The 16114-nt window shown below is 63.3% G+C and overlaps 5 protein-coding genes across 5 annotated transcripts in view; 4 read left to right on the forward strand and 1 right to left on the reverse strand.

Annotated features, from left to right (window-relative positions):
- Nucleotides 1–2692, forward strand: part of CHLRE_14g614151v5 (uncharacterized protein) — a 10194-nt gene extending 7502 nt beyond the window's left edge. The window contains exons 15-17 of the mRNA XM_043070056.1: nucleotides 15–488; nucleotides 706–1545; nucleotides 1731–2692. Of these exons, the coding sequence (XP_042916729.1) occupies nucleotides 15–488; nucleotides 706–1545; nucleotides 1731–1930 (1514 nt within the window). The 3' untranslated portion in view covers nucleotides 1931–2692. The remainder of the gene's footprint in view (nucleotides 1–14; nucleotides 489–705; nucleotides 1546–1730) is intronic.
- A 916-nt stretch (nucleotides 2693–3608) lies between these two features.
- CHLRE_14g614200v5 (uncharacterized protein) lies at nucleotides 3609–6780 on the forward strand. The gene is made up of 6 exons (XM_001698943.2): nucleotides 3609–3925; nucleotides 4367–4390; nucleotides 4649–5133; nucleotides 5282–5443; nucleotides 5585–5875; nucleotides 6174–6780. The coding sequence occupies exons 1-5, from the start codon at nucleotides 3736–3738 to the stop codon at nucleotides 5816–5818; spliced, it is 1095 nt and encodes a 364-aa protein (XP_001698995.2). The 5' UTR covers nucleotides 3609–3735; the 3' UTR covers nucleotides 5819–5875; nucleotides 6174–6780.
- Nucleotides 6781–6828: 48 nt separating this feature from the next.
- On the forward strand, nucleotides 6829–7732 carry CHLRE_14g614226v5 (uncharacterized protein). The gene has a single exon (XM_043070057.1). The coding sequence runs from the start codon at nucleotides 6859–6861 to the stop codon at nucleotides 7114–7116; it is 258 nt and encodes an 85-aa protein (XP_042916730.1). The 5' UTR covers nucleotides 6829–6858; the 3' UTR covers nucleotides 7117–7732.
- Nucleotides 7733–8008: 276 nt separating this feature from the next.
- On the forward strand, nucleotides 8009–10710 carry CHLRE_14g614250v5 (uncharacterized protein). Its single transcript, XM_043070058.1, has 5 exons — nucleotides 8009–8295; nucleotides 8392–8488; nucleotides 8852–8910; nucleotides 9166–9244; nucleotides 9658–10710. The coding sequence occupies exons 1-5, from the start codon at nucleotides 8204–8206 to the stop codon at nucleotides 9673–9675; spliced, it is 345 nt and encodes a 114-aa protein (XP_042916731.1). The 5' UTR covers nucleotides 8009–8203; the 3' UTR covers nucleotides 9676–10710.
- Nucleotides 10711–10717: 7 nt separating this feature from the next.
- Nucleotides 10718–16073, reverse strand: CHLRE_14g614300v5 (IMP dehydrogenase). Its single transcript, XM_001698993.2, has 10 exons — nucleotides 15587–16073; nucleotides 15407–15501; nucleotides 15061–15318; nucleotides 14702–14857; nucleotides 14168–14242; nucleotides 13525–13740; nucleotides 12974–13126; nucleotides 12343–12657; nucleotides 11967–12050; nucleotides 10718–11751 (listed from the first exon to the last, which is right to left on the reverse strand). The coding sequence occupies exons 1-10, from the start codon at nucleotides 15618–15620 to the stop codon at nucleotides 11614–11616; spliced, it is 1524 nt and encodes a 507-aa protein (XP_001699045.1). The 5' UTR covers nucleotides 15621–16073; the 3' UTR covers nucleotides 10718–11613.
- Between the last annotated feature and the right edge of the window lie 41 nt (nucleotides 16074–16114).

Genomic DNA, 16114 nt, shown 5'->3' on the forward strand with positions numbered 1-16114 from the left:
GCCGGGCACGGCAGGCGGCACGCCGGCCGTGTCCTCCGCACCGGGCGCCACCGGCGCCGCTGCCGGTGGCAGCGCCGCCCCCGCGCCGTCCATCTCCACCGCCAGCGGCGCCGCGCCGGCGGGGCTCCTCCCGGCAGGCCAGAAGCGGCAGCGGATACCCTCCGCCATTGCGTTGGAGGCCGCCGCGTCAGCCCAATACGGCGCGGTCGCCGCCGCCTCGCCGCCCACCAAGCGTATCAAACTCAAAGCCAAGGTGACCACGCCCGGCAGCGCCGCCGCCGCCTTCGGCTACGCCGGCAGCGCGGGCGGCACCGGCGGCGGCGGCGGCAGCGGCGCCGAGCCGGCCCGCACCAGCTCTCGCAGCCGGGGCGGCGCCACGGGGCCGCAGGGCGCCGGCGGCGGCGGGGCGTCCATGTCATCCGCGCCTGGGGGAGGCATGGACGGCGAGGTGGGCAGTGCGGAGAAGGCGGACGGCGTGCGGGCAGCAGGTGAGTGGGTGCGCGCGTGTGTGGGGTTTCTGGTTTTGTTTTACGGCCGGGCGCGTGGTACAGGCTTGCCGTTGATGGGCGCGCCTCTGTCCTGCTGCGCCAGGCCACTAGGACACCTGCAATTGGCGGGGGATGAGCTATGCGCATTTCAGCCGACAGCCCAACCGCTGACAAGCTGCACCCGCACCCGCACCCGCTGGTGGCTGGTGCCCTGCAGGTCCGGGCCGTGACTGGCGGCGGCGGGTGGTGATGGGGCCTGATGGGGTGTGGGTGCCTCGCGGGACGCCGACGGCCGACAAGCAGCCATCCGGGGGACAAGCAGGCGCGGGAAACACCGGCGGCGGCGCGCCGGGCGGCGGCGGCGGCGGCGCGGTGCCGGGACCCGGCATGTACGGCGACTCCGGGCTCCAAGCAAACGCGGGGACGGCGGGTGCGCAGGCGGCTGCCGCGGCCGCCGCCACGGCGGCGGCTGCCGCGGCAGCTGCTGGGGCTTCGCCAGGGTTAGACGGCGGGAACGGCAATGGCGGCTACGGGCAGCTGTTCGGTGTGCCTACGGCAGTTGCCAGCAGCTTCCCCAGCGGCGACTTGGGCTTTGGCGCCGGCGCCGACGCCGACTTGCTCATGGGCGACGCCGGCAGCTTCTTCGCGGATCTGGGAGGAGACATGGTGGGCGGCGGCGGCGGCTTTGACGGCGGCGGCGGCGGCAGTGGCGGCCTCGGCGGCGGCGATGCAGCTGCCATGCGCGGGCGCGGCGAAGGCCGCAGCGCTGCGGAGGCCCGGCCCGGCGGCGGCGATGAGGAGGACGGGCGCGGCGGCAGCAGTGACGCAGAAGCCGACGGCGATAGTGGTGCGGAGCCGCCGCCTCGGCGGCGCCGCCTGGCGCGGCAGGCGTCGCAGGCGCATTACCTGTTGCTACGTAGCGCGGCCAAGGCGGCCAGGGATGGCTCGGGCTCGGCGGCGCCGGCCGCAATCGGGGCTGGGGCGGCGGACGAGGCGGCGGCGGGCGGCGCCAACCGGCGGCGGAAGGCGGCGGGGGTGCAGAGCCCCAGCTCAGCGGGTGAGGATACACAGGGTGGCGACCGCATGGCACGGGGCCTGGCGGAGCCTGTCGTGTGTGTGCAGCGCTCCATGTCTTCCTACGCGGCCTCAGTGCTGCACCCCATTGCCTGGATTGCCAACCGCTGACACGCCAACCGTGCCGCCGTGTTACCCCTTCGGCCTTTGCCAACCCTCCCCACACAGACGTGGCCGCGCCTCGGAAGCACAGCGAGCGCGGTACCCGCGAGCCGGAGGCCAAGGCAGAGGCGGCAGCGGGGGTGGGCGAGGATTTGCCGCGTGCTACCCGCGCCGTCATGAGCCAGCGCGCTGCGGAGGAGCTGAACAAGAGGCTGCCGCGCGGGTACCGCTTTGAGCGGCGGCCGCCGGAGGGCGGCGATCGTTGAGCTGCGAGGCGGCTGCGGAAGCCGCTCACCACGGAGCATGATCAAGAGGTTGGGCCCAGAGTTGTGATGGGCTTGCTTGTTGGGTGGAGGTAGCAGAGCGTGGTGGGTTCGGAGTTGGTGGTGGACAACAAGAGTAGTAGGCACAGTGGTCGGGGTGAAAGGGCGAACCTTGGAGTGCGATGAAGCGCGTTTGTGTGTCCCGGTTGTGATGATGCTGAGTGGGGACTGCGTCTGGGGGGATGCTATACATAAGCATAGGAGAAACTGTCTCGGAAGTTGCGTTTCCCATGAAAGACTGGCAAGTGTCAGAGGCAGCGGTAGACTCCAGATGTGCGGCGACTGCATGCAGAGGACAGAGGATGCTCAGATGGGGTTCACGGGTCCGGTAAAATATAATGTAATGTAGGTTCGAGGACAGCTCCGCTAACCCCCAACTAACTCGTGTACGGCACCCCCACCACCGTCAGCCATACAGGAGTTGACTTGAGAGTGGCAGCTGCGCGATTGTGAGCAGGTAGTTGTACGGTTGCCCAGCTCGGAAGCTACCTGACTGTAGTGACGCACACGGGCAGTTGGCGCTAGTCGGCAGGCGCGCGCATGGGAATGAGCAGTTGAGCGCGCACGCGTGTGGTAAGCTGTGGCAGGGCACGGTGGAGCACGGCGGAGGCTGGCGGTTGGCGCGGCGCGCGAGTGGGAGTGCATAGTCGTGCGCGCGCCGTGTGGGAAGCCGCGTGTGTGAGCTGCGTGTAAACTCAGAGAGACGCATGGGGCTGCCCCTGTTCCATAAGGTTGCGATATTACAAAGAAGGGACAATCCGACCAAGCAAGGGCGCCCGTGCACCCAGGTCAAGAGGGACCATCTTCCATAAGCTGCCTCTGGGCGCACGGTTTCACACGGTTGACAGTTGGGCTCCAGGTCTCCAGCGCGGGTGGGACTCGCGCTGGAGTGCACGACAGGCCCTTGGGGGCACGCGCGGGTAGGGCGCAGGGGCGGCTCGCAGGAAATTCGGCGGTAACTCGCGCGGAACTCAGGCAAAACTCATGCAAATCTCGCCCCAAATCTAGAGTGAAACCGGCGCTCTCCATCAGTTCCATCACCACGGCTACGTCCAGGCCTGGGCCTGGGCCTAACGGCAGGGCCCCATAACCAGTCGGTCCCCGACCAGGAAGGTCGGTAGCCAACTGGGGGGAGGGAGGTTTCCCTTCGGGCCGGAGATGGTCCCTCTTGACCTGGGTGCTGGGCACCCTTGCTTGGTCGGACTGTCCCTTCTTTGTAATATCACAACCATAACCAATCCATGCTCGGAAGAAGCCGCACAGTCGCCCTGGTCCAAACCAAGCACTATAGAGCAGGGATTTGGGAAGGGGGCCTGAGAGAAAACTTCACCGTAGCTTTCAACCGCCGCAAGGGGCGATGCAGGCGCAGCACAGACGCGCCACACAGGCACATTCACGCACGTCTGCCCTCATCGACGTTCACCCCGCCAGGTTCCCCGTGGTGCTGTCCCTTTGCCCCACGCCGCACGAGGCGCATGCTTCGGTGCAGTGGTCACCGAATTCAAGAGTCCTCAAGTCCTTGAGGCGCGGCACAGCAGAACGTGTGAGTGCGAGTGCGAGTGTGTATGCGGATCAGGACGAACCCCTGGAATGGACCGTGCCCCGCCGCTGCTACTCACAAGCTAATTGCGAGCAACAACATCAAATACACGTGCTGCCTTCATCGCTGATGCATCTCCTGTAACTCGTCCTGTAAGTCGCAACTTGGCCTTAGGCCTTCTGAGGCGCGAGCGAACGGCCCCTGACAAATGGAGGAAGCCGAGAAGCTGCAATCGAAACTGAGGGATATAGAAGCTGAAAGAAGCCAGGTGTTTCAGAGAGCGGAGTCGGCCGAGGATGCCGAGGACAAGCGCATTCTGCAGAATAAGGAGCTGCTGCTACTTGAGAAGGAAGTCATTCTACGGAAAGAGTTGCTCCTGCTCCGCGAGAAGCTGACTGGTGAGTTTTTGCTGGAACTTGAGTGCATGCTCCGAGCTCCGGAACTTGAGCGCATGCTGCTGTTTGAGAAGAAGTATCCTGCTACAAAAGAAACAACTTGTGTTCCTTGAGAGCGCGGTATGCGGGAGGCTCGGGACGTCGTTGGTGGTTGGGCGAGCACTCGCGCGCCTGAAACCTGCAGCAGCATGCAGCTCCTAATTTCCTCGTGTCCCCCCACCGCCGCTCCCATGTGGCGGTTGATGGCGTTTACGATTGAGCTATCGTGAAGCGCGCGCGAAGACTCCTGCCGCTGGGATCCATCTGTGCCGCTGTGGGATCCACCTGTGCCGCTGTAGGCGTAGCAGCTGCGCGGGACAATCAAATGCACATTGGGGTAGTCGTTTGCCCGCGACCTTGACGCTGCATTCGCACTGGGATCCGTTGTGCCTCCCCCTGCTGCAGGCTCGCTGCCGCCGGCTGCAACTGGTGAGCATGGATGGTGCGGATCGGCGTGCAGTTTAAGGGGACCGGCCGCGGAGCGGGGCCATCGCGCATTGGGCGGGTTGGGTAATTGGTGGAGGTTCGTGGCGCAGAGCAGTGTCACTCAGTGGGATGAGGGGCCACTATCACCATGCTCACCGACGTCCTTCACGAAACCTTCCTGCCTGCGAACAACGTACGTGATGAAGGAAGTGAACCTACGCGTAGCTAGTCAAGTCCATGCTTCCTTTCTCTCCTACACAGGGGTGGATATGGCGACTATGCGCCAAGTCGCGCGTGACACGGCTCTGGCAGTGCTGGAGGCACAGACGGCTCCCCGCAAGCCCAAGTCCTTCTCAAGCGTCGGCAACACGGAGGCGTTCCAATTCCTTGGCGACCTGAATTTGATGGAGGTCGTTGGCAACGCTGTATTTGAGGAGGAGCTGCAGCTACCTGACGGCACGCCCACCTGCATCGGCTTTGACATATCTGGCTACGAAACCGAGGACGCGGCCACGGGACCGCTGCTTGCGCACCATAAGGAGCAGCTGAAGCTCCTGGGTGTTCGGTTTGGCCGGGCGGCCTTCAACATCTACGACGTCCACAGCCTCAAACATGCCTCACTGCTAATTCAACACGGCAACAAGGCCTTCAGGGGGATCTTCGACGGTTGCATAGCACCTTACGGCCTGGCGCTCACCTCTTCCTTGATGCAATGCCGCATTGTTTATGAGCACAACATGCCGGAGGTAAGGTGTAACGTACGTGTTTTACTCTGTCGTGCAGACGCTGCTGTCGAGCATGAGCATGTCACGTGGCTTGAGGTCATGTCGTGCATGTAGCACAACGCGACATTCTGTGCTTTCCACTGGTGCCGCTGGTGTCGCACGCACGCAGGCGCTCTACGCACGTAAGGGCCAGGCGATTCTTAAGCTGCTGGCCGCGTGCGCCTATGGGCCGTGCCCTGTGCTGCTGGACCTGACGGACGGCATGAAGCACACCGTGTACACCATACGCGGCCTGGAGCTCATCGCGTGGACTGAGCTGACCCCAACACAGGTGGGGAGCTAGCTAGGGTGGCGGGATGTTACTTGAGGGCGGGATGTTACTTGATTGAGGCGCGCGGTCGGCGGGTAAAGATGAAGTGTCGCAGTGCTAGCTCTTAGCTTAACCTGCTGGCATTTTTACATCCACCTGCAGGCGTACTACCTGCAGGCGCGGCACCTTATGTCTGATAGCTCTCGTACTGTGCGGGCGCTGACGCTTGAGCAAATTCCGGAGGAGGAGCAGGCGTGGATGCGCCCCTTGCACCAGCTGCGCCCGGAGTCGGGGCTGCGCGAGCAGCTCGAGTCGGTCATTCCGTTCCTGCCGCCGGACGAGCGCATGCCCGCGGCGCTGGAGCTCATACACGCGTGGGCACAGCAGGCGCAGTAGCCGGCGCCGCCAATGCAACTCCCCGCCAGCGTCCGGGCCTTCTACGAGTGAACTGGGGTAGGTGGGTCAGATGATGTGTGGGGCATGCAAGAACCAGCGATCCATCCAGTTGGGCGCGGCAGATAGTAGTGCCGCCAGAGAACAACCAACAGCGTACGCCTGTAGCGCCTGTAGCGCCTGCGCCTGCACCTCGTGTGCGGGGTTAACATTAGGCACGCTCGTTACGCAGGAGGAGAGGCATCCGTGGTTTGAGTTGGGCAGGAGGCGCATGTGGGTGCAGAACCTCGCTCGCCCTACAGTCTCCCGTTGCCTGCGACCGCCCTACCTACATTGCCACGCGCCAACCAACCCGCAGGCATCACCGCTGCCGCACCGTCAATTGCGCTCCTCTGTCCACGGTCCGCTTCTGTTCGTCCTGCGGACCGCGGACCTGCAGCTGGTGTCAAGGAGGGGCCTCGGAGGCTGCCGTCGGCTGTGACGGCGCCAGCTGGCGCAGCTGAGCGAGGTGCCGGCGACAGTGGCAGTGCACAACGTGGTGGAGAACGAGTAAGGGTCCAGGAGGGCCATGTGCACGGGCTGGGGCTGGGGCTGGGGCGGCTGGGAAGGCAATATTTGGCAGTGAACCGGCGAGGCAAGTGGGTGCTGTCGTTGAAGAGGAGAGGTTGAGAAGGCACGCGGGCGGCTGGCAGCGGTTTACGGCAAGGACTACCACGTATGACCGCGAGCAGCTCGCTGCAGGACGCGGACCCGCAGCTAGCTGCTGCTGTTGCCCGAACGAGCAGTTATTGTGCGTGGTCCAGCATGGGCAAGTCGAGAGAGCGCGTCTGCGGCGCGATGGTGGTAATGATGATGGGGATGGTTCCCCTGCTGGGCTGCTGAGGCCTGCAGGGAGTGCTAGTTGCGCCAATACATGTGGGCTGCAAGCTTGATGCAGCGACAAGGCTCGGGGGGATACTGGGCCGTATGAGGGATCAGCGGGCAGCATTATTGCTCCTAGGGTTCTTCATGTTGTCATGATAATAGGAAACGCGCTGGTGGAGATGCTACTGGGGCACAAGCGACCTGCATCGCTGCAGACTGGCGGCGGCGGCGGCGGCAGCGGCGGCGGCGGCGGCAGCGGCGGCGGCGGCGGCAGCAGCAGCGGTGGCGCGTGCGCGCATCTTGGTAGCGGAGGGGGGGGGGAGGCCACGTGGAGGAGGAGAGCGCAGCGCCGCCCAAGAAGCGGCGCAAGCGCGCAGGCTGAGAGCCGGCTGATGTCTAGGTGGCGGTCCGCGGTGGGGCTGGCAGGGCATGCGTAGCGGCATGACAAGTAGTGCGGCTGTTGACAACTGTGTTACGTCTGGCTGCGGTTAGCTCTGCTGTGGCATCGCGATTGCTAGGCCCTGGTTTGGCTATGTGCCTGTGGAAACCGACCCCGGCTATGTCCGGGCGATGAGGTTGTTCGGCCTCAGACTGTGGAGGGGCTCAGCCCCTTTTCCCGTGACCGGGGAACACTTGTCACATCCAAGCACAAATGGAGAACAATGCACGCAATGCGCGGCCGGGGCCTTAGGCACTGACACACACTTTGGCACGTATGCGCGTGCCAAACCACCGCCCCCGCCCCAACGAACAAGTCGCCTCCTGACCCCAACATCAGCTTGCAGTCAGTTCCATCCGTCCAGCTGGTTCGGTGGTTCCACATGCAGCAAGTCAGCAACCATCTCCATCCACACATCCAGCTGTAGGCGCCTCTCTTCGTTCGTGTGGTCAGCGGCCAGGGGCGGGCATTCATCCAGGAAGATCAGGGCTGAGACATTGACTGGATGGGGGTATGCGGGCGAAGTAGGCAAGGCGGGGCTGCCCGGCATGTGTCTGTCTGGGCTGCGTGAATGCCACGGAATGCCTGATGCGTCAGTGTAAGACTGCTGCGCTGCGCCCAAGCGCTGCACGCCCATACGGCAATCGACACGGCGTGGCAATGATGCAGAGATGCTGCTTGCGTCCTGCCCACAATCCATACACGGTTGTGGTCTTGTGGCGCCCCTTCGCGGCGTCTGCACGTCTCCGTGCTCCAGCCCAGGCGTGTCCTGGCGTGTCCTGGGGTCCTGGCATGTCTGAGGGGTGGTACGGGGTGCTGGCGTGCCGGCCCGCTTCGCCACGCCGCAAAACTAATCTCCATGCACTGCACATTTCCACCCAATACCATTTCCAGTCTAAGATACTGTATCTCCGTTAGCTAGGACACGTTTGCCTCAACCGATCGGCCCTGAACCGCACTCTTGCTCACTGGTGTTAGGCAAACTCCTTTCTTGCATCTCAAGTTGACTTTTGCCATTTACCTTGATACCGTTTCACCTTGGATCAATTTGAGAGAGGCTCAGAGGCAGGCTCAGAGGCGTAGCCATGGCGCCAAAGCGGCAAATAAAAGGCGGTAGCATCCAGGAGCTCGTAAACCCATCAGCATATAAGTCAAACCTGCAAGCATTGGACTTCCTGTGAGTGGCACAGTTGAGCGTCAATCTGCTTGTTCGTGCCGCTGCCCTTGGCCTCCCTTGTCCTCCTAACCTGCTCACAACCTGATATGTATGCAGACGGAACTTCGCGGCAGTGATTGCGGGCATCGTCGTCGGTATCTGCGGCGTGGTCGGGTGGCACGGGTTCATCTACCACTTCGTGTCACAGCTCGCGGTGAGCGGGCAGCCGGGCATGCTGGATGGGGCACAAGCAGAGTGAAGGGGGTTGGCATGTGTCTGCAGAGGGAGCTCCGAATGGGGGCCTACCAGGTCTTGCGGGCAGGCAGGAGTAAGGACTAGTGTGTTTGCGGCTGGCACGGGCGTGCGGCACACCTGGAGTAATACGATGCAGGGTTTGAAGGTGGGGTCCAGCCTAATGTAAAGTAGGGCTGGCTAGGTGGGCGGGATTTAGGCTACAGGTCATTTGCAAATGGGGCAAGCATGCGCTTGGTAATGCCTCCTTTCTCAGCCCGCGCCAAGCACCAGCCTCGCGCCTCCAGTGAACTGCACGTGGGCTTTTTTTGTGACGTTGCTGCAGTGCGCCGGTGCCATGATTCTCAAGGGTTGCACCAAGCCGTCGCAATACTTTGTGTCCTGGTGAGCATGCGCGCATGTCTGCCTGTGGGTGCTGGAGGTGGGGGGTGAGGAGCTGGGGATGTATGAGGGAGGCGAGGGAGAGGGGGGGGGGCGGGGTGAGAGATGTGCGTCTTGGCCTCGCTGCCCGACAGGGCGTGCCGTACCGCACTTGCCCGGTATTTCCCGCTGAAATCGACGATGACTGTGACGAGCCCGGGATGTACGGCAACCGCGTGAACTTACCGTTGACCGTGCACTGTCGATTGTTGTCGACAGGAATACGCTCCTGTTCCACAGCGCCCTGTCCTCCACCACATTGTTATCCTTCATCCTGTTCTGGATGATCTTCTACAACGTGAGTCATTGCGATGTGTGCGGAGCCCTGGTCTGGGCGAAGGAGGGCTTTGGGCAGGTCAGAATACGTCCTGGGGGCCTCCTGGGTGTGCCTCCCGGGTGCCATGAAGATACGTGCGGAATGGGGTGTCGACAGTATGGTGGTTGGGCGCGCAACTGCAAGCCTTCATGTGGCAGCGAGAGTGCTTAGGAAGCAGCGAGCGCATTCCATGCCGGGGGCAGCGCACTGGCTTGGCCGCCCCTCCCGCAAGCAGCGACTGCAAGAGCCATGTGCGGCCGCGCGATCCCGCTGCCCCGCAGCCTCAGTCACACGGGCCACGAGGCAGCGTGTCAATGTGCGTTGGCCAGCACCTTCCAGGAGACCTCCGGCCAAAACAAGTGTTGACACCGACTTCTGTTTCCTTGCTGCCGCAGTTGTGTCACGTGTTCTGAGTCTCCGGACCCGAGGGCCGGAGGCGGACCCCCGGCTCCTTCACTGGCGAGGGCGCTGCGGGGAGCAGACAATGCAGAAGCGGCCGGGTGTGCGCATGGTGGTGCCGGTGGTAGTTCCGGGCGCTGGCGCGATGGCTGAGATGTAGTTGCGGGAGTGAGGGGAGGGGGGCGTGTGGTTGACAGGGGGAGCATGAATTGTGGCTTTGCATCAGGGCCGTTCAACCGGAGTAAAGAAGTAACGATAGAGTTAATTATCAACAGTACGGCAGCTGCCGGGCGCTGTCCCCCGGGTGTGGCACCAGGCGTATCGCCGGCAGGGGCACGCAGTGGGTTTGTTACGTAACCATCAGCAGGAGACGTGAGGTGGTTGGACAGGACTGGCGCCGCTGCGCTGGCCTACCGGTGGGCGCGTCAGAGGTTCAGCACGCCTCAGCCTGTGTGCGCTCCAGGTGCGGTTCCTGCGAGCTGTCAAGCTGTTTGTACGTTGCGGCCTTGGCTGTGCGCGCACGCATGGGCGCGCAATGGTGGTGATGCATGTAAACAGACCTAGGGCTGGGATCAGTGCCACAATCATCTGGAGGAGCCCGTGCTCCTCTGCGGCCCTAGGTACGTACCAGCCAGTGGATGCAGGTGGATGTGCGATGGGACAAGGTGGAGGCAGGTTCGCGAATTTTCGTCGGTTGCAGCTTACTGGCAGACCCCAGCAGATGACAAACAATTTGCAACGGCAGTGCAGGACGCGCGGCTGGTCGAACGGCGGAGTTACTGTACCGACAAGTTGCTGGCTGGCTGGAAGGTTGCTGGCTGACGCGCAGCCAGTGGATGTGCGATGGGACAGTGGTAAGGCAGGTTGGTAAAGTCCCGTAGTCCCGTCGCTAGACCTGTCCCGTCTGTGTTTGCTTGACCCGAGCAATGGCTGAGGATCGCTGTGGCCAGCTGACCGGGGCAAAGCACTGCCGCACCGCAGTAGGGGCTCCATGGATGTACAAGCGTGGGCCGGGTCATGGGAGACTGAGACGTGGGAGACCACGAGTACGGTATCGCTTTGTAGGGGTTACACATGGCCCCACGAGTACGGTATCGCTTTGTAGGGGTTACACATGGCCCCAGGCGCGTGCGGTCTGGGCGAAAGAGTTCCATGCTCCGCCCCTTCAGCATCTGCGCGCCGCCGCGCCCCTTGCGCTTGCAGCTGTGCTCGTGTTGGGCACCGTGCCTCCGCCCTCCGGACCGAAGTCGCGGACTTCCACAATGCGTCAATGCCTGTTCTATCCCCTAGATCCCTTCCGCACTTTCTATTACCCCCCAGACGCTCCTGGGATATTTTGCGCCTTGTCTCATTCTTGGGCATCATCATCATACCTTGCAGCCTTGCACCTACCTAATGCCTCCATGCCCACGCGAGACGCCGTCCCAGCGTCCCTACATTGTCTGGCATTGCTTGCACGCCGCTTCCACACACAATTAATCACATCAACAGGCGCGCACCACCCGCTGAATACGAGCTGCACAAAAGCGCTCACCAACGGCCGCACGAGTAGCGCACGTATGTGTCCGGGCTAACTCGCTATGTAGTAGCCTAACGCGCCATCACCACTGCTGGTCAAACGACCACCCAAACCCTCCTCCGCCTGTATCTCTGGCACCGTCAAGTGGTCAAGTGACGTACTACCGCCGTTGCGAGCTGCGCCTCTCGCCCTCCTGCAATGTCCCGTGCTCCTAATACATTTAGCTGAGTACAGCTGAGTGTAGTGTCAGGTATCTATCGTCCCTACTGTCCCATCTTTGTCAGTATCAAGTGGTCAACAGTCGCCGCACCTCCAACCAAAACTAAAGCAGTCGCATCACCGCCGCGCCGCGCCGCGCCGCGCCGGGCCGCGCCGCGCCGCGCCAAGCTTTGCTCGCCGCCGCGCCCGCAACAGTAGTTAATATGCGGGGGTTTTACCAGGGGCGCTTCTCGTACGCGACCATGTCGTGCACGTTGCCCTCCGCCTGCGCGGCGTTGGTGCGCGCCTCCATGCGCATGGCGCCATTGTACAGCATCTCGCGAGCCATCTTGATGCTGTTGGCACCAATGTCCTGTGGGCGTGGTGGCGTGGTGATGTTTTGATGATTTGGGTTCAAGAGTTGTGGGGGTTCAGACATTGGAGTTGAGCCGGCATGTAGGGGTCATGCAATGACCCGCACAGGAGAGGTGGAAGTGCAGTTGGGGCCGCTCATTTACGGCCGCTTCCCAACTCGCAGCCCCGAAACAGCAACCCCTTCTTCCCTGCTGCTGCCAGCTCCTTCCTCACCTGGAAGCCCTGGCGCACGGCTTGCGCCAGGAAGGGCACGGTCTTGCGGATGGAGCCCTTGTCCTTCACGGCGCCCGACACACCCTACAGGGGGAGCAGGAGAGGAGGCGGAGGAGGAAGAGTCGGAGGAGGAGGCGGAGGAGGAGGGCGCACACACGCTCAGTGGACAAGGCCAATTCACAGACGCATTACATCTCAGGGAGGTCAGTCCACAACACAAAGCTGGCGGCAATGCCAATCCGCCTCTCTCCTCAGCCCCTTCCCAGTCCACTCTCCCAGTCCAAGCCTCAAGCCCCCACCCCTTTGCCCTCCAGGCGCACCCTCCGCCCCTTCGCCCCGCTCCCCCACACGCCCCCCTCACGCCCCGCACACATACCTGCGCGATCTTGAGGCTCTGCGTGTCGCTGTGGTAGCGCGTCTCCGAGCCCTTGGCCATGGCCTCCAGCGAGCCCATGCCGCGGTACTTCTTCACGCGCTGCCCGTTGAGCATGAAGTACTCGCCCGGCGCCTCCGTCGTGCCCGCAAACATGGAGCCGCACATGACAGCACTGGCGCCCAGCGCCAGGGCCTTGGTGATGTGGCCCGAGTTCTGCACGCCGCCGTCAGCAATGATGGGCACGCCCAGCGCGTTGGCGACGCGCGCGACGTGGTAGACGGCGGTGGCCTGGCCGCGGCCCACGGCGCACACCTCCTGCAGGGGTGGGAAGCAGCGGGTGGGGTGGGAAGTAGCGGGTGGGGTTACATGCATTAAGTTTACGAAGTGAACTCGTAGCCAGGTACAAAGGGGGAGGGGTTGTTGGATGGAAGGGAGCCGCATGCAGGCAGCATGTACCGTACTGCCATCCATCCTGATACCCCTGCATCCCTGCGGCGGCGCCCCCTCTCCTCCTTCCCTCCCTCACAGCAAGCCTCTCCCGCCCCATCTCCCTCGCTCCCTCCCTCCCTCCCTGCCTCCCACCTCCCTGCCTCCCTCCCTCCCTGCCCTCCCTTTCCCTCCCTCCGCTCACCTGGGTGGTGCAGATGGAGCCGGAGCCCATGCCCACACGCAGGCCATCCGCGCCCGCCTCGATCAGGCGCCGCGCCTGGGCGCCCGTCACCACATTGCCGGCAATGACGTCCAGGCCGGGGTGCGCAGCCTTGATGTACTTAATCATCTCCACCTGCGAGCGAGCGTGTGCAAGTGCGTGTTCTCATGTGTGTATGAGGGCCCCGAGGAGGGAGGTGCCTTTCACTCCGATCCTCTGGTTTGCCCGACCCCGATTGGCCGTCCCCAACAAAACTCCGGTGTCCGTGGGGATGCCCCGGTCCCTTTGCCTACTCAAACGGCAATGGGGTAGCCACAGGGGCCGGCAGACCATGCTGCGTGTGCTTCCCCTCACCAGTCCGATCGCACGTGACCCTTTGGCCCTTGTCTGATCACTCCCCATGAAGCTGAGTCCTATACCCCACCTCCCTGTCCATGCCCATTCCTCCCAATCCCCATCCCTCCCCATCCCCCTCCTCCACTCCTCCTCCATTCCTCCTCCCCTCCCCCTCCCTGCCTTCCCAACCACCCTACCTGGTAGGTGGAGTCACCCTGCGACGAGTCCAGGATCACGGCATCCACCGCCGCGGTCTCCCACAGCATCTTCACACGCTCGCGGTCGCTGTCGCGAGTGCCCACGGCCGCGCCGCAGCGCAGCAGGCCGGCGCCGTCCAGCGAGGGCGCGCCGGGCGCGGGGAAGTTGCGCGCGTCCTTAAAGGCGCCGCGAGTGGCCAGGCCCACCAGCTCGCCCTGGTTGGGGGGAGGGGGGTTTGGAGGAAGTGGGAGGGGGAGGGGGGTTACACGCGACAGTCGGTTACAGTCGAAGTCAGGTACAAAGGTACACAGTAGTCGTCGTTACCGATGTCCGCGGAGTCCAGGGGGGGAGGTGTGGGTTTAGGCGGGGTGGTTAGTGGAGGGATCCAGGGGAGGGGGGTGTGGGGGGAGGGGGGTTTGAGGGGAGGGGGGTTTGGGGGGAGGAGGGAACGAGGGGAGGAGGGGTTGAGGGGAAGGTGGGTGGTGTGGCGGTGGTGGTAAGCAGGAATGCGCGAGGCAACGTGGGGGAGCATCCGGGCCGCTGGCTGGGAGGGCGGGGGGTTGAGAGGTTGGGGGTGCCGGTGCTCTGGCAGCTGTTGCGCACGCGGGTGTTGACCCCGGCCCCTGCCCATGCTGCTCTTACCTGGGCATTGACCAGGGGCAGCTTGTTCTTCTTGATCTTTTTGAGAAGCGCGCCGGCGGCGTCCGCGGTGGTGCCCTGTGGGTTGGGGAGCGAGGCAGCAGTGGCAGAGGCAGCCATGAGGAGGTGAGGGCGCGGGTCCACGGGTAACGGGCACGGGATTCTCACTGACCTCGCCCTTGCCAGACCTGTGTTACAGGCCTGTCTCACGCTGCGCTCAAGGGTGCGCTGGCTGTACGTTTGTTGCCTAGGACCGTTCTCTCCTGTCAATCCCCCAACTAGCAGGTGGCCTCCGCACGTTCCAACCATGGATGAGACCTGCGTCTTGCATGTACCCGCCTCTAAAACAGCCCTCTTGCCTCCCGAGCGTGAGCCTGCCAACCATTCTCACCGCAATGTCCCTTTGCCCTCGTCCGCTTGGCGTACCTCGCTGCACCGGGCACAGCGCTGCAACTCATCATCCCCCTCTCCCGCCCCTCTCCTCTCACCCCTCTCTCAAACCCCTGACCCCCCATCGACCCGCCATCGAACCCTCACCTCGGGCGCAGTGACCAGGTCCGTGGTCATGACCTCGGCCAGAGGCGTGAGCTTGTCGTTGATGAAGTCAATGTCGCGGGTGGTCACCACGCCGAGCAGCTTGCCGCCCAGCGCACCCGTGTCGGTCACACACACGGAGGTGAAGCCGCGGGTGTTCTGGGGTTGGAAGAGGGGGATGGTGTTTGGGTCGTGTGCGTGCTCCGAATGCTGGCGCTGGGTGGGTCAAGGGACACACAGACCACGGGGACCAGCGGCTGGGCTGCAATGCCTTGCGGCCCTACACGGCAGGCCCGCTTTGATTCGTGAGCCCATGCACCCGCACATGAACACGTGTACACACACTTGAGTTGGGAACCCACCTTGAGCTCGTACAGCTTGGAGACAGTGTCGTTGGGGCCGGCCACGGCGGGGGTGACGATGAAGCCGGGCGTGTGGCGCTTGGCCTTCAGCACCTGGCGCAGCTGCTCCTCCGCGGTGTTGTTGTAGTGGATGAAGCCCATGCCGCCGAGGGTGGCCATGGTGATGGCCATCTCCGCCTCGGTCACGGTGTCCATGGGCGAGGACACGATGGGCACGCGCAGCGGGATGTTCTTGGTCACGTTAGACGTGAGGTCGACCTGCAGTAGGCAGCAGCAGCTGGCGTGAGCGAAAGGCGCGCTGACTCGCTCAGGCACGCAATGCGCGACCGAAAACGTGGGGGCGCACCTCGTTGGCCGCAAAGAAGATGTGGCCAGGGTGGAAGATAACATCATCATACGTGTAGCAGACACCCTGGTTGAACAGCTGCGACGACGCGAAGCCTGCAAGCACCAAGTTTTCCATGGCGTTAGGGCTGGCGCCGAAACTTCCTAGCCGCCAGCACCAGCGCTATGTAATTACACGCACCGTCATAGACAGCGTCAGCGTGACCGTTCTGCATCTTGTCTAAACGCCTTCACAAATAGAGCGAGAAGCACACGTGTGATGGAAGCGCGAGGGCGGCGAAGCTCAATTTGTAGAGCTTGGCAGATGCAGCTACTCAATTGGTGAGGTAGGGAAAGAATGCACAGACAGCGGGCCAATGCAGGCGTCGCGGCTTCTTAAAGTATGTCGCAACAGGCGTGCCAATGCGGGTCGTACCGCGTGTTTGCGAGGGCGTGAGAGAGGGTGGAGAGGAGCACAAATCAGATCAATCACATGAATCATGCATGCAGTACATAATGCGCTAACAGCGAGCCCGAAACAGCGCTCGCGCGTGCCACGGAAAGTGACAACATGCACGCATGCGCTCGGAGCCAGCGCAAACCAAGGGGCACAGGCCATAGCAGCTTGCCAGTAATGACATGAGCAGACTCACATTATCGCGCAAGCAAGGCAAGCCCCGTCAGCGGTGTTTCGTGTCTCTGACGGTTCGCGTGCCTGAGGGTTGCAGTG

This window comes from Chlamydomonas reinhardtii, chromosome 14, assembly GCF_000002595.2.
Source record: "Chlamydomonas reinhardtii strain CC-503 cw92 mt+ chromosome 14, whole genome shotgun sequence".
Taxonomy (NCBI): domain Eukaryota; kingdom Viridiplantae; phylum Chlorophyta; class Chlorophyceae; order Chlamydomonadales; family Chlamydomonadaceae; genus Chlamydomonas; species Chlamydomonas reinhardtii.

Excerpts from the sequence above, each read along its gene's own strand:
- CHLRE_14g614200v5 (XM_001698943.2), top strand. The coding sequence starts at position 3,736 with ATGGAGGAAGCCGAGAAGCTGCAATCGAAACTGAGGGATATAGAAGCT. Across the intron at positions 3,926-4,366 it reads GCTCCGCGAGAAGCTGACTG|GCTCGCTGCCGCCGGCTGCA; the intron begins GTGAGTTTTTGC and ends CCCCTGCTGCAG. Across the intron at positions 5,444-5,584 it reads CTGAGCTGACCCCAACACAG|GCGTACTACCTGCAGGCGCG; the intron begins GTGGGGAGCTAG and ends ATCCACCTGCAG.
- CHLRE_14g614226v5 (XM_043070057.1), top strand. The coding sequence starts at position 6,859 with ATGCTACTGGGGCACAAGCGACCTGCATCGCTGCAGACTGGCGGCGGC.
- CHLRE_14g614250v5 (XM_043070058.1), top strand. The coding sequence starts at position 8,204 with ATGGCGCCAAAGCGGCAAATAAAAGGCGGTAGCATCCAGGAGCTCGTA. Across the intron at positions 8,296-8,391 it reads CTGCAAGCATTGGACTTCCT|ACGGAACTTCGCGGCAGTGA; the intron begins GTGAGTGGCACA and ends ATATGTATGCAG. Across the intron at positions 8,489-8,851 it reads ACTTCGTGTCACAGCTCGCG|TGCGCCGGTGCCATGATTCT; the intron begins GTGAGCGGGCAG and ends ACGTTGCTGCAG.
- CHLRE_14g614300v5 (XM_001698993.2), bottom strand. The coding sequence starts at position 15,620 with ATGCAGAACGGTCACGCTGACGCTGTCTATGACG. Across the intron at positions 13,127-13,524 it reads AGGGTGACTCCACCTACCAG|GTGGAGATGATTAAGTACAT; the intron begins GTAGGGTGGTTG and ends GCTCGCTCGCAG. Across the intron at positions 12,051-12,342 it reads AGAGCCTCAAGATCGCGCAG|GGTGTGTCGGGCGCCGTGAA; the intron begins GTATGTGTGCGG and ends CTCCCCCTGTAG.